Raw genomic sequence first — 16,629 nt, forward strand, 5'->3', positions numbered from 1 at the left:
ACCCAATCAAAAAATGGGTAGAAGACCTAAATAGGCATTTCTCCAAAGACATACAGATGGCCAAGAGGCACATGAAAAGCTGCCCAACATCACTAGTTATTAGAGAAATGCAAATCAAAACGACAATGCAAATCAAAATGACAACAGAGAAATGCAAATCAAAACCCTCACACCAGTTAGGATGGGCATCATTAGAAAACCTACAAACATTAAATGCTGGGGAGGGTGTAGAGAAAAGGGAACCCTCTAGCACTGTTGGTGGGAATGTAAGTTGATACAGCCACTATGGAGAACAGTATGGAGGTTCTTTGCAAAACTGAAAATAGTTACCATATGACCCAGCAATCCCACTACTGGGCATATACCCAGAGAAAACCATAATTCAAAAAGACACATGTACCCCAATGTTCACTGCAGCACTATTTACAGTAGCCAGGTCATGGAAGCAACCAAAATGTCCATCAACAGATGAATGGATAAAGAAGATGTGGTACATACATACAATGGAATATTACTCATGTGTAAAAAGCAATGAAACTGGGACATTTGTAGAGACATGGATGGATCTAGAGACTGTCATACAGAGTGAAGTGAGTCAGAACGAGAAAAACAAATATCGTATATTAACACATATATGTGGACTATAGAAAAATGGTACAGATCAACCGGTTTGCAAGGCAGAAATAGAGACACAGATGTAGAGAACGAACATATGAACACCAAGTGGGGAAAGAGGGGGTTAGGATGAATTGGGAGATTGGGACTGCCATATATGCATTACTAATAAGAAAAAAATATCAAACTGCACACTATAAATATATTTAGTTTATCATATGTCAATTGTATCTCAATAAAAGTTCTTTAAAAAAAAAGCTATCACAGCAAAATAAAGATGAAAGATCAGTAATTACCATCAACAACAGTATGGAAAAGGTATTACAGCATCTAGGTACAATAAAGATAATTCAATAATAATGTCATCATCCCCAACTGCCTTCTAACAGCAGAACAGTTTTCCTTTATCTATACTCATTTTCTGTTCTCTGTACAGCTCAGCTTCAGCTTTTTCTGCAGTGGCTTCCTTCTTCTCTCCCTTCTTAGCCAGTCAAAGGAGGTGTGGGAACTGCTATGAGCACAGCAGAAAAGAATAAGGCAGAAGTGTGAAATTTCAGTATACTATCACCAGAGTTGGAGCCAGGGAATTGAGTCCCTGACTAGACAAATCATGGTGAGATACGAGTCATCAGCATCCTGTCCTCAGGGACCCCTCCTTCAAGACAAGCCTGGAAACCCATACAGAAGTAGCCACCTGCTTCCAGCAACATCTGCTGCAGCACTCAGCATCAGGAACACAGCCAACACTGGGAGAAGGCTCAGAGGAAAGGTTCCTGACCAGAATGTAAGGTCCGTCTTTCCACTTCCTGTCTGAGGTGCTCCCCCAGAGACACTCTACAATACCAACAAATCTGTTCATGTAGGTATCTCAGGTCCTTTTATGACAACATGGCTGTGCCCTGTTGAAAGTGGGTAGTGAGAATTACAGAAGCACCCTACTGAAAACTGCACTGAAAAACTGTCACCATGGGCGCTACAAAGCTAAGATCTACAGCTCCAGTGAGAGCAGAAAACTAAGTAGTGAATATCCAGACAAACTCATCATTCTCACGTGATCTGCCAGATCTTGCTTGTGGCCAACTGGACTTTCCCTCTTTCTTTTTTTTTTTTCTTTCCCTCTTTCTTTAGAGGACGCTGGTCTGTGCCATGCATGTCTTCAGACCAGAGGTCACCGGCATGTCAAAAGTAGGATATATGATTTCATTTCCAGTTCTTTTACTGGGGCTACAGAGTATGGCAATGGACAGTGACTTAAAAATGGAAGGGAAGGAAATACGGTGTGGCCAACCAGCCCTCATAATCATGGAAATGTTTAATATACATATCTCAGAGTGCTAATCCTTGCTCTATGTCATACATAAATCCTGGACTGTATCAAGTTTTGTACCATCTGATGTCAAAAATTCAACACGTCAATTAGAAATTTTAAGATGTTATGTGGTATCTTGGACTAGATCCTAGAATAGGAAAAAGGACATTATAGAAAAACTGGTGAAATAAGAATAGAATCTAGTTTAGTTAATAGCACTGTACTAATGTTAATTTTTTAGTTTTGACAAATGTACCATGGTTATTTTAGATGTTAACATCACAAGAAGCTGCGTAAGGGGTATGTGGGAAATCTCTGTATTATCTTTGCAGATTTTCTATAAATCTAAAATGATGCCAAACTAAAAAAGCCTATTTTAAAAAGGTATTTGCAATATAATCTTAATTATAACAAACATGTTTGTGTTAATAATAGTTAACATTTATTGAGCACTTATATAAGCCAGGTATTACATGTTTACATGTATGATCTCATTTAATCTCTACAATTATCCTTTCAGATAAGTACTATTATTATTATCCTCATTGTAGACAGACAGAAACAGAGTAACTCGCCCAAGGCCATACTCAAAGTGGCCGAACCAGATGTGAACCCAGGCTCTTAAACAGCAAGCTGCTTATTAGCGCATTTACCCTTCCCACACGCGCTCATGAATGTGTGTAAGTGTGTGCTCATTACACAATACTACTAACATTCTGAGAGAGAGATACATGTATAAAATCTCAACTGTGTTTATCTTTTGAGGCTGAAATTATACTGACTTATTTTCTTTTGTGCCTCTATAAAGATTTCACAATTTCTATAATGAATCTGTATTTCAGTTTTATTACATATTTTCTCTTTCCAAAAAACAGATCTGTTTTCTTCAGGCTTAGAAAAGAAAATGGAACCAAGTTCTACCTTCTCTGAGATTTGTTTGCTTTATGGGTGAAGGATGAATCTAAATATTTTTAAAATTTGAAATTCAGCCTTTGAGACAGGGAGTGGGCCCTCCTGAATATACAAACAGCAGGGATGAACACGTTTTAACCTCTGCAGACATCAAATGATGACCAAATGACCAGCCACATAAAGAAAGTAGGGAGCATGCATTTGCCAAGAATCATACCCATAGAGCTGTATTCTTTGAGCTTCTCCAGAACTGCACCCGGGCTCAGGCCTTGAGAGGGCAGCGCTTTCACATACTCTCTGTCCACTTTCAGGAATGACATGTTCTTGCTAATATCTTCCTTGGTCTTGTTCAACTTATCTTGAATCTCCAGAGGTAAGGAAGATAAAGTTAATAGGGAGACTGGAAGAATACAGCACTGGAGAGTAGAAGAAACAATTACAACACCAAACCAATTGCTCAATGCTGGGCACTGCACAAGTGCTTCAGAACAAGGATATTTTTTCTTAAAGAGATATGGTGACATTTTGACCATTCAGCTTTTTCTGGCCTGGGCAATAGTCTCTTAGAAGGTTGAAAAGTCAACTTTCTCTCAGGTCAAAGATACACTCAGTTCCCCACCCCACCCCTGCCCCTTTCCTCTACCACATTGACATCACCAATGCTTTACTCGGTGTGCACGTGCTAAAGTCAGCACTTCTCTGAGGGCAATATTCAGACCTTGTTCATGCCTTGGCAGCAGCTACAGTGTGTGCACCAGAGAAACCAAGACAGGACCATGAATAGTAGGCCAAGCAGCAGTACAACAGATACTGGTGCTTGAACAAGCAATAAGCTCCTTCGCCAGGCACACCCAGAGCACAGCAGGAACCTGGAGGCCCTACCCAAATCCCCACACAGAAGCACAAGACACGCTGGGAAGAGCCAGGGAGGCTGCTACCTTGCACTCCTCCAGCTGCAGTGGCAGGAGGAGCTAAGGGCCTTCCTGCTACAAAATTTATCAATTATGGTTATTTCATTTCCATCCTCATCAGACATTTTCTTTCATTCATTCACTTACTCAATAAATATTTGTTGAACTACTACTGTGGGCCAGGGATACACAATGAACAAAACAAACTTAGGCAGTACCGGGCGGGGGGTGGGGGTGGGGGGCGGGGAGGAGAGTCCTGTTCTTCTGAAACTTATTTTTAGCATCACAGTCAGAAAATAAAAATCAGGTAATGAACAGTGCTAGGGGGAGGGAGAAGGTGGCGGGGCTGCTGTCTGGGATGGGAGACTCCTGGGCTGTAGGTTTAGGGAGGAGTGGACACATGTTACGATTTGTGTGTGTTACAGTGACATGGTTTCAGCAATATGTTTGTTAAAGGTTGATGCCCAAGATCTCATTCCAAACATTTAGATTTTCTCATCTCTAGACATGGATGATTAGAATCCAAAAGGGTCTTCTTAGACGTGGCCTTCAATGAAACCACAGGGAAAGCCACTCCTTTAAAACATGTCTACGACAGTCTAACAGGCAGGCACTGGCAGGAAGCAAGAGTCCACACTCCTGGACAATGCCAGGGCATGTGATGGACATGGAGATATTTTTTAAGTTGTAAATAAAGAACTATGCTGTATACACTATTTACAATAGCCAGGACATGGAAGCAACCTAAATGCCCATCAACAGATGAATGGGTAAAGAAATGTGGCACATATATACAATAGAATATACTCAGCCATAAAAAGGAATGAAATGGAGCTATATGTAATGAGGTGGATAGACCTGGAGTCTGTCATACAGAGTGAAGTAAGCCAGAAAGAGAAAAACAAATACTGTATGCTAACTCATATATACAGAATCTAAAAAAAAAAAAAATGGTACTGATGAACCCAATGACAGGGCAACAATAAGGATGCAGATGCAAAGAATGAACTGGAGGACATGGGGTTGGGGGGACGGGGGGCAAAGGGGAAGCTGGGGCGAAGTGAGAGAGTAGCAGTGACATATATGCACTACCAAATGTAAAATAGTCAGTGGGAAGTTGCTGTATAACAAAGGGAGATCACCTCGATGATGGGTGATGCCTTAGAGGGCCGGGACAGGGAGAGTGGGAGGGAGTCGTGGGAGGGAGGGGATATGGGGATATATGTATAAATGCAGCTGATTCACTTTGGTGTACCTCAAAAGCTGGTAAAGCAGTTATATTCCAATAAAGAGCTTAAAAAAAAAAGAATTATGCTGTATACATGTAACTGGAACAAACTGAAAGCTGAGCTTCCAAGCATAGATGATGCTTTTGTAATAAAACAGACAAAAATGATACTGAGAGGCAACTAGAAAGCACAGCAGGCACTTCCTCACCCAATTCTTGCCTCAGAATCTCCACTGCATTTTAATTTCTTCACAGCACTTATTTCAAAGTGAAATTCTTATGTATTTGTTAACTTATTCATTTCCTGTCTTTCCTTACACTGAAATATAGATTCCATGGAGGAAGGACTTGGCCTTATTCACCACTATGTCCCCAGCACCCAGAATAGCACCGAACACTGAGCGGGCGCTCAATGAATGAGAGAGGGGCACACACACTCACTCAAAACAAGTAACTTTTGTCTTTGTGCCTCAAAATTGAAAGGTGATTATACAGTTTGTAAGTACCTTCCAATTCTGTTATCATATACATTTGATAGGTTCTGGAACCCCAGCATTTATTTGTCTCAAAATCTGAACCTGAAGGAGAAAAGTGTGATGAATGAGGGCAAAAAAAATACATGGAATGATGAGGGGAAAAGCTATTATCCTTTGTGATCAGTCCATCCTTTGTTTCTTCCCTCTCCCCTACCCTTTATTCTCTAAGGACTAAAGCAGATTTAATTTTTAGGGCTCAATATGATCAGAGATCAAATAAAAGCCCTCATTCTCTTTCTCCACACCAGTTATTACTTCCACTTCCCCACAGGAAACGAACCTGAAAATACAACATTCTGGGAGAGTTAGCACAGTAGTCTCAATGGAATTCAGGCAAAGACTAAAGATAACTGCCATCTTTTCTGGTTGGTCAGAAAAGGGGAAAAGGAACTGAAAGACGAAAGTGAAAGAAAACTTGCAGGAGACTTGAGGGGCGGGGCGGGGCGGGGCAGCTGGGGGGATGGAGCCATCAAGGATCACGTGCGCTCCTTAGAGCCTGCAGTGGGGCCTGCCCTGTTTATCCTCACCTGTGATGAGCATCTGTGGGACGGGTACAGACATGACTGTCTCACCCTGAGCGTGGGTGAGGACAGAGAGCATCCAGTGAAGGGAACATACTAGACTACAGATATGAATGAAGAGCAAGAGAATGGCTCTGCTAAGTTTCTGAACCTGGGTTCAGCAAACTACACAGGCCAAATCAAACCACAGCCTGAATTTGGACTGCACCTATTTTTGTAAAGAGAATCTCACCGGAACATAGCCAGGCTCATTCCTCTACCCATCGTCCCATGACTGCTTTCCCTCTGCAAGGGCAGAGGTGAGGAGCTGTGACAGACGTGGTGTGGCCTGCAATGCCTGCAATGCTTCATACCTGGCCCTCTAGAGGAGAAGTCTGCCAACTCTGATCTGAACCGTGTAAGCACTCAACCCCTGATAAGTATCTAAATTCAGCTCAGCCAAATACTGCTCTAAAGCCTCATGTTCTCTTCTGTCAGGTTGTCTCATGTCAAATTTGTCCTGAATAGACATCGCCTTTCTCCTTTGGTCAAATATGTTGGAGAAAGGGCTAAGTCAGGCTTCTCAGTCTTGGCACTTCTGACATCCTGAGTCAGACGGTTCTCTGCTGGGGGGCTGACCTGTTCACTGGAGGACGCTCAGCAGCATCTCTGGCCCCTGTCCACTAGATGCCGACAGCACCCACCTCCGCTTGGGATATCCACAACTGTCTCCAGACGTTGTCAAATGTCTCCTGGAGGTGGGGGACAAAACTCACCCATTCCCCTTGAACTTCTAGTTTCAGTAACTATAAAGAAAGAGGTTTGATGACCATAGGTGTAGTGGGCGGTAGGGAAAATCTATAAGATTCTGCTTACCTTGCGTCCAATAATAGGCATCTTCCGGATAAGCTTAAAACATCTCTTTTTAAACCTTGACCATACACCTAAAAGAAACAAATGGTCCTATTATCCAAATAAATTTCCACGGATTATGGCCTGACAGTCATAATGTATGAACTATTCAACACGCCCTCCGCCATCTCACTTGCCCTCAGATTGCAAAGGTAGTTTCTTTCCTTTTTAAAAAAACCTTTTAATTTTTGAGTACGTAATGTACTTACATGGTTCAAAAATAAAAAAATAAACACACACACTTCCATCTATCCCCCAGACCCTCATCCTACCCCCAGGTTAATATTACTACTAGTTTCCAGATACAATTCTAGAATTTCTTTATGCATATATAAGCAAGAATAAAGATCTGTTCCTATTTGTCTCTTCTACACAAAAGGTAGCAGACTCCAGCACTGTACTAGGCCTTGTTCTTCTACTTAACAATATTCTTTTAAAGATCTGTGCTTCCTCATTCACTTTTATAGCTGTAGAGTATTCCATTAGATGGATGTACCCTAATTTATTTAACCTGCCCTTTCCTGATGGAAACTTAGGTTGTTTTCATCAGGAAACAAATACTTGCTATTACAAACCATGCTGAAATAGCTAGCCTTGTAATACATACCATACTGCGTACGTGAGAGTACACCTACAGCATAAATTCCCAGAAACAGAATTGCTGGGCCAAGTGTATTGGAGAGCTCCTTCCTTACCTTCCCAAGGTTTCCAGGTGCCCAACACTTCTCTTCCCTCATTCAACACATATCCCAACAACATTTTCTGGACCTAAAAAGGCCTTCAAATATCATGGACACCAATCAGACTCCATTCTGTTGGGCAGTACAAAGAACAAATATGGAATTCTGATCCTGTCAATTACAATAATTATAAATACATGGCATCTACATAGACGGTCATGCCTTTCAATGAATTCATGTTCAGTATATCTCAACTGACTCTGATAACAAGATTTTTGAGGTTGGCAAAGAAGGTACTATCTACTGTCCAAGGGCAGCTGAGGATCAAAGCATTAATAACTTGCTCAAGGCCACAGATCAAATCAGTGATGGGGCAGGGATTTAACTGAAGTCTTTTTCTAGTCCTGGACTCCCAGGACTCTACACTGCTTCAAATGCATGACAGGAATTTTCAGTTACCCCCAAGTGAATCTCTAAGGAAACTATACCTAGGCTTTCAGTAAGGATACAAGGCATGAACAGAATGAACTTTGCTGCTTTTCTAAGAGATCTGGGTATTCCAATTTCCTTGGCCAGACGGCACTTTAAACAACCAAAGAATGTGTCTGTACCTTCTTTGGGTATTTATTATATGATGCCTTGCATCTTTACTAGTTGTTTTTGCTTAGGTTGCATCCTTAAGTGCCTAGCACTGAGGTCAACACTCTGTAAATGCCTGGAACAAAACCAGGTATCTAAGACACAGACTGACTAAGACAAAGGGACTGAAACCACTGTTACTTTTTGTTTAAATTTTGGAGTGTTTCCTTTCAGTCCTGAGATCTTATTGTATGTATCTGTAAATGTTACCACAACAGTCCATCAAATGAGCACAGCTTAGTGTTCGATGGTTAAGCTGCTTGTTATTTGATTATTTCTAACAATGTTAAAGCTGTAAAGATTCAGAAGCACTTCTTTATTTAAAAGATGAAGCAGTTAATCAATGAGGTAGAAAGAGGTCTATAAATCAGCAAGCTGAGGCCGATGTCCAAAAGTACATTAATGTGACAAGGTGGAGGAGAAAAGAATACACTAATTTTGTGGAAGTTGTGAGATAACATGGTACAGGGTAAAAAGAACAGAATACAGACCAGAGGTGGAGAAATTACGAATGAAAAGATCATGTGGCCAAGACCTAAAACGATTATCTCAAAAGTAAAATTCTCCAGAGGTACAGAAAGAAAAGTAATGAGAATGTTTTAAGGTGATAAAATAGGAAATGCCAGGGTAAGAACAACAATGCATGGCTCTTTACAGTTGACAGATGCCTTTCGCACCACCTGCGCCACTGGGTGCTCACACGGCTCTGTGACTGGTGGGAAAGGAGCATCCGTATGCTCATTTTCCTGTGAGGAAACAGGCTGAGAGGCTTAAGGGTGTTGTCCAAGGTGCCATGGCTAGAAACCTCCTGCCACAGAACTCAGACTTCTGCTGATGAACTGCAGACAGCCCCACAGTTAAAATCAACATCAGTTGTGAGCTGATAAGCAAGGAGCAGGATTAAAGAAGCGATCCCACCACACCTTAGAGGGCTGCCAAGCCTGCCCACGCCCTCTCCCGCCTTCCCGCCGCCTCCAGTTCTTATCTACCTGTGTTCCACAATTACCACCCCCCCCAGAAGGATACCCAGAATTTGAAGATCAGCAAAATTTATCACTAGTCCGAACTCCTCTAGGGCAATATACTAAAAGTGACTTGACGTTCAGTGATATCTAGAATACTTCTATATGAGCAAGGTGCTGAAAAAATTGGCAATCCTATCAACATTACCTCTGATCTCTGGACGGAAGACACTCTATCTGTGTCTAAAATTCAAGTTGGAAGTTACAAAATAAAAAGTGTGCTGTGTGTGTATGTATTAAAGCAATACGAAATTGCCAATATTCAACAATTTTTCACCTACAAAAAATACATTTTGTATAGTTCGACCAGACTCAGATACGGAAAGAGATATACATATGTAAACAGTGGTTATCTCTAGGTAATAAGATTTTAATTTTGTTCTTATGGTTTATCTATATTGCCTAATTTCATACAATGAACATGCACTGCTTTTATACTAAGAGAAAATGTTACTAAAAATAAAACAACCACAATGGCTTAGAGTTCACAAAGACTTAGATGCCACATGCCATTAACACACTGCTACTATTAATCTTCTCATGGAGAACTCAGAAGCTAGCACATTCTTTTTTGACCACTAAAGGCAGGTAAGTACCAAGACCTAAGATGGCTGTGCTTCTACTACCGGTTAAGCGGAATGCACACGGGCACCAAAGGCTGCACAATGGAAAACAGAAGTAAATACCTAGAGCTAATATTAATCACAGCAGAGAAATGTAAACCTCAACATCTCTGACCTTAGTTCGGATTTACAAATGCACCACCTTAAAAGGAAAGGTACACAGAATGGTGGCTGCTAGGATCTGGGGAGAGGGAGTAGTGGGGAGTTCATGTTTAATGGGTACAGAGCTTACAACGATGAGAAACTTCTAGAGATGCGTGCTGGTGACGGCTGCACAACAATGTGAATGTACTTAATGGCACTGAACTGTCCACTTAAAAATGGGTAAAACGATCAATTTTATGTTATATATATTCTATCACAATAAAAAAAGAACAGTACATTGACTGCTACTCCTTAGAGGCCTCTGGAACCAGACAGGATGGTGTGCAGCACTGAACCAAATGCTTCCTACGCAGGCTGCGTCTGTCTCCAAACCACAGAGCGAATGAAGCATGAGGGTTACTCTGTCTAATCTGTCAGAGTTTATGAGAAAATCTTCCAAGGACTAGGAGCAGAAATTGAGGACAGGGTTTCTAAAGCTACAGTGAACTAAAATTCAGACAGGGCAGTCATGTCTCATTTCCACTTTAATTAACTGCAATGTTGACTCCATCGTAACTTGGCAATGTCACTAGAACAGCTGGATGGCTGTCTGCATGGTAAAGAGAAAACAGAATCTGGCCTCTAAGTTGACTTTTCTGGGGGAAGAGGAAGAAAAGCAGAAACAATATTCAGTTAAAGAGCCCCTTCAGACAGATGTTATCAGGGAAGCAAATAGTTATGGAAATTTTAAACAAATAAGAAATGACAAGTAACTCTCGTGGATGTTATTAACTCAGATACCACACTAATGGTGAGGAACGGGGTGCAGGGGAGTGTACAGAACTCCCACCATCTCTCCTACCATTCACTTACCAAACACCGCCTGCAGGGGAATAGGATTTGTAAGGAGACACCACACAAGCAGGCAGTGGGGGGACGGCGGCAGCGGGGCGGGGATGTGTGTGTTTGTGACTTATTATCCAGGAAGCTCAAAGTATACTGTCCCCTGACAGCAGAGGTTCAACTCCAAGAGGACAGGGACCCTGTATTACTTGTACAGCTATCTCTAGACCCTGGCAGTGCCTGGCATGTAGCAGACATTCCAAGGGTCACTGCATGAGTGCTGTTCCAATGTCACAATCTTTATTGAAACGATGGCCTAAAATGACAGCAATAAATTCATGCTTTGGGGACTCCAGGTGACACAATTATGTTCTAAGCAAGAAGCTGAAAGTTAAGAGGGTTTAAGCCACACTCTGTGGATCCTTACAAGGACTAATCTCTCAGGGGTTTTAATATAAACTGCAAATCCAAAAAAACAACATAAACAGTTACAGCTACGCGACAGTCCTATTAAAACTTTACCAGTCAGAAGGCAATGTCCTTTCTATTTAATCAGGTTTCAAAAATCAGAACCAAACCAGTGAGGCAAGAAATTAGTCCAATCCGTTAGCCATGAGTTCCAAAGCTAGTGTAACTCCAGTGTACCTTTACAGGGGGGACAGTATACTTACTCTCTGGCTGGAAGACAAACTCGTATACCCAGACTATCAGCAGAGTCCACACGACACTCCACGCAATTAGCTGCCAGGGCTCATACTTGGTGCAAAGCCCGTTTACATAATTCTTGGCCTTTGTGGAATACACTTCCAAAATCTCGAAGTAGGGCTCAAAGGCCTTCTAGAAATACAAAAGTAAAAAAGAAATATTACATTCAAAGGGAGAAAGGAAGTCTATTCTTAGTTTGCTCTTCAACTCTTATTTTTCAAGGGCAAGGCCATTCATGATCTGGCCCTACCCTGGCAATAATCTTATCATCCTGCTTCTGCTCCAGGAACTCCAGTGTACACTGCTCCTTAATGGACAAGTGGACTTTGACAAAGTTTTTGATCTTTTGTCTATCTGTAAAATAAAAGGTCAAGCTAGATCATCATTTCAGCTCTAAAGTTTCTAGCTGACTGCAGTAGTCACTGTCCCACTATCTTAACTCAAACTAATCCTCTCAATATGAATGTCTTTCTCTTCTCTACTTTATCTTCTTCTCTACTTGAATTTTTCCCATCCTCTAACCCAAAAGGCAGCAGACTGTGTCTGTAAAAGGCCAGAGGGTAAATATTTTAGGTGCTGCAGGCCAAACAGTCTGTCACAACCACTCAACTCTGCTGCTATAGCACAAACGCAGTCACAAAATAGTGGGTAAAGAAATGAATGTGGCTGTGTTCCAACAAAGGTTAATTACAGATGCTAAAATTTGAATTTCATGTAATTTCACATATCACAAAATATTCTTTTTTTTTAAAGATTCACTTTATTATTTATTTATTTATTGGCTGTGTTGGGTCTTCATTGCTACACATGGGCTTTCTCTAGTGGTGGCGAGCGGTGGCTACTCTTCGTTGCACTGCGTGGGCTTCTCATTGCAGTGGCCTCTTGTTGTGGAGCACGAGCTCTAGGCATGCGGGCTTCAGCAGTTGCAGTGTGTGGGCTCAGTAGCTGTGGCACATGGGTTTTGTTGCTCCACGGCATGTGGGATCTTCCCGGCCCAGGGATCAAACCCGTGTCCCCTGCACTGGCAGGCAGATTGTTAACCGCTGCACCACCACAAAGTCCCCAAAATATTATTTTTATAAAAACAATTTCAAAGTTCAAATATCATTTTAGCTCGTGGGCTATACAAAAACAGGCAACAGGCCAGACTTGGCCCATAGGCCATGGTCTGCCAATCTCCGCCTTAAGGCCCTAATTTACAAAAACTCTTAAAGCCAGGAACCACATCTTACATTATGTTTCCCTCACAATACACAGCACAAGCAAGAAAAAATCCTCTCCTCTGAAAAGTTAACAGAATATCAAACTCCTGAGAATTAATCTCCCCCATTAAATTCTCGTGACGATTCACTTGTGCTCTACACAGAGCTTATGACACTGTGCCTTGCAGTCTACGCATCTGTTTCTCATCTCCCTGACAACATGGTTAGGTCCCTGAAGACTGACCAGATCCCAGTCATATTCACAAGCCCCCAATTGCCCTGTACAAAATAAGTTCATCTTTAGTTTGCCATTCACTCACTTATTCAACATTTATGAAGCTTCTCCAGTGTTTAAGGCATTAAGCTGCGGGAACATTAAGGTAAATACCATAAGTTTTTGCTCTTACTGAGCTTACAATCTAATGAGAGAGGTCCATACATACATATGCAGACACACACGGGCACAGGTATATATAAACAAGTCATTAGAACTCTTCAGGATAAATGCTATAAAAAGGATGGAAGTGAAGTGCTAAGAGAGACCACTAAATATGTGTATAAAAACAGATGATTGAACCTGGTGTACCCCCCCCCCAAAAAAAAAAAATATATATTAAAAAAAAAAAAAAAAAAAAAAAAGAGACCACTAAGGAAGGCCTAGCTAACTCTACCTGAGAGGAGATGATGAAGACAGGACAGAGGATAAAATCTAAGAATGATAAAAAAAAATAAAAATAAAAATAAAAAAATTCTCTAGGCAGAATAGTTAAAAGGAAAAAAAAAGTCATACCAGGGAGAGAGAATAATAACTGCAAATGTGTAAAAAAAGAGTCTGGGAATGGCAGAAAGTTCTGTGTCTTAAGAGCACAGGCTAGATGAGGGCAGAGACCATATCTGTCTTCTCCAGCACTAAATCCTCAGCATATAGCATCGTGCCTGGCAAACAATTCATACTGAATAAAAGCTGGGACAGTGGCTGACAGTGACCAAGTAAATGAGTGAACACATCAAGTTACAAGAGAACTGAGGCTGGGAGAAGTACACGAGGTCCAGATTTTAAATGTTCTTGAAAAAAAATTTAAAAAGCATGGAGACTGGACGTATACATTGGTAGGTACGTTTTGTAAAGTGATTTGTCAGTATCTATTTACACTTTAAATGTATATTCATTTGACCCAGAAATTCTGCTTTTTGGTATCCATAAAATTGCACCTATGTACACGTTCAAGGACATTCACTTCAGTATTCTTTGTAACAGCAAAAGAAAAAATATAAATAACATAAATGTGCATTGATAAATGGTTAAACTATAATATATACATTTTATGTACCCATACTATGCAGTATTAAAAAGACAGATTTGCTTTTTCTTTTAATTTTTTTTTAGCTCTTTATTGGAGTATAATTGCTTTACACTGTTGTGCCAGTTTCTGCTGTACAACAATCAGCTATATTTATACATATATCACCATATCCCCTCCCTCCTGTGACTCCTTCCCACCCTCCCTATCCTACTCTTCTGAGTCATCACCAAGTCATTGACTTGATCTCCCTGTGTTATGCAGCAGCCTCCCACTAGCCATCTGTTTTACATTTGGTAGTGTATATAATATGTCACTGCTACTCTCTCACTTCATCCCAGCTTCCCCTTCACCACCCCACCCCCTGTGTCCTCAAGTCCATTCTCTACGTCTGCATCTTTATTCTTGCCCTGTCACTGGGTTCATCAGTACCATTTTTTTAGATTCCATATATATGAGTTAGCATACAGTGTTTGTTTTTCTCTTTCTGGCTTACTTCACTCTGTATGACAGACTCTAGGTCCATCCACCTCACTACAAATAACTCAATTTCATTCCTTTTTATGGCTAATATTCCACTGTATATATGTGCCACATCTTCTTTATCCATTCATCTGTTGATGGGCATTTAGGTTGCCTCCATGTCCTGGCTATTGTAAATAGTGCTGCAATGAACATTGTGCTACATGTATCTTTTTGGATTATGGTTTTCTCTGGGTACAAGCCCAGGAGTGGGATTGCTGGATCACATGGTAGTTCTATTTTCAGTTTTTTAAGGAACCTCCATACTGTTTTCCATAGTGGCTGTACCAACTTACATTCCCACCAACAGTGCAGGAGGGTTCCCTTTTCTCCACACCCTCTCCAGCATTTATGGTTTCTAGATTTTGTGATGATGGCCATTCTGACTGGTGTGAGGTGATGCCTCATTGTGGCTTTGACTTGCATTTCTCTAATGATTAGTTATGTTGAGCATCTTTTCACGTTTGTTAGCCATCTGCATGTCAAGAAGACAGATTTAAATGAACCACATGGAAAAATTTCCAGAATACAATGTTGAGTTTAAAAAAAAAAAAGAAAACAGAAAACTGCAGAACAACAAAAACAAAACGAAAGGCATGGGGTATTAATCAAGAGAGCAATTTCTTTTTTTAAGATAATTTCATGGGAAAGGAATAGGAGGAGGGCAGAAATTAGAGACAAAAATTTTAGTTAAGAGGACTGTTGAAATAGTCCAGAGGAGAAATAAACTGGGTTTGAAAACTGGGTTTGACCTTAAGCAGTATGATATCAGGGCCAAAAAACCGTATGGCTTTGAAAATTTTTTAGAACAAACAGTCTTTGATAACTTAGATAAGAGTGGGAAGAAAACAGATAATTTGAAATTTGAGAGACTGGGTAAGTGGTTGACAGCATTAACCATGGCAGACTAGAAGGGGAAGGAAAGCTAAAGATGGTAGGGGGATTTTGAGAATAAGCTAATGATGTTGGTTTATATTCCTGTTGGATATCTACACGCAATGTTCTAGTAGGAGCATGAAAACTTAGGAGGTCAGGTGCTCAACTAATGGTTTGTTGAAAACATTTACACACTTAGCAATTAGGCTGCGGCATAAAGTAATTAGCATTGGGCAAGTACTGGGTTCCCAGAGGACTATCCATGGCAACACAGTTTATCTGCAACCCCCTCATAGTTCTTGGTGGCCATTCCCTAGAGCCCACTGTTGCTATCAACATCTCAATCCTGCACAGCAGTGGCAGTGCTGGTCAAGACCTGAGAAAGACCAGAGGAGTCCACCATCATCGAAGGTATGTCATAATTTCGATTATTATAGAGAATCTTCTAGTGTTAAAGCTGGGATCAAACCAAAAGGTTAAATAGTGTGTATGAATGGGGTGACAGAAGAACAAACGTTCAGATCAGCTTTTCCTCTGGTGATTCCACCCAAAAAGTAGAGGTTACCAATGTCAAAGATGACTGTAGATTATCACAGCACTGACTGAACAAAAAAGTAACATGACTAGTATTGGGGAAAGAGCAAAGAATCAGCACATGCAAACTACTTCCTTTTTTTTTTTTTTTTTTACTACTTCCATTTTTAAAAAGCCTATTAAAATATGAAGGCATTCCTTGCTAACACTTACAAAATTATATTCAGCAAAAGTACATTTTGTTTGTAATTGCTATGAGAAGATAATGGGAGTTCTTGAATTCAAAGACCTTGACTATACCTCCTTCAGAGGAGATACAAAGAAACACCTCTTTAGGAGATACACTTCTATATTCTCTTACTCAAGCGACAGAATGATACTGTACTTAGATGGGTCCTAGCAAGCTTTGTGAATGGGCAACCAGTTGGTCACAGAAATTACATCTCCTGGCCTCATTCCAAGGTCCTTCTAGGTTACTACAAACAATCTAGGCTCAGTCCCCATCAAAGAAGCACCCCACAACACTGCCAGTTCACTGCATTATAGGGCTTTGTGGGGTAACGTATGCTATCTCCTTGGAAAAAAGGATGAGGCGGTTCCTTGGGGCCTTGCAAACAGCACCAACTCCAGGCTGGGTTCTGATGCAATATTCCAGCCCTGGGGAAACACACAATC

At 40.9% G+C, this 16,629-nt stretch overlaps 1 protein-coding gene across 7 annotated transcripts in view; it reads right to left on the reverse strand.

Annotated features, from left to right (window-relative positions):
• The window catches only part of SGPL1 (sphingosine-1-phosphate lyase 1), a 55,747-nt gene that overhangs the window by 21,602 nt on the left and 17,516 nt on the right, over positions 1-16,629 (reverse strand). The window contains exons 3-8 of one of the 7 annotated variants that reach the window (XM_057735774.1): positions 14,841-15,019; positions 11,486-11,651; positions 7,619-7,735; positions 6,888-6,955; positions 6,716-6,817; positions 3,054-3,201 (exon numbers count right to left, since the gene is read on the reverse strand). In XM_057735774.1, coding sequence (XP_057591757.1) covers positions 3,054-3,201; positions 6,716-6,817; positions 6,888-6,955; positions 7,619-7,682 — 382 coding nt within the window. In that variant the 5' untranslated portion in view covers positions 7,683-7,735; positions 11,486-11,651; positions 14,841-15,019. Of the gene's footprint in view, positions 1-3,053; positions 3,202-5,481; positions 5,554-6,650; positions 6,956-7,618; positions 7,736-11,485; positions 11,652-14,840; positions 15,020-16,629 lie in introns of those variants that run through there. The other 6 variants (XM_057735775.1, XM_057735772.1, XM_057735777.1 and 3 more) reach the window with 6 other exon arrangements.

The sequence above is a fragment of the Hippopotamus amphibius genome, chromosome 5 (assembly GCF_030028045.1).
Source record: "Hippopotamus amphibius kiboko isolate mHipAmp2 chromosome 5, mHipAmp2.hap2, whole genome shotgun sequence".
In the NCBI taxonomy this organism is placed as follows: domain Eukaryota; kingdom Metazoa; phylum Chordata; class Mammalia; order Artiodactyla; family Hippopotamidae; genus Hippopotamus; species Hippopotamus amphibius.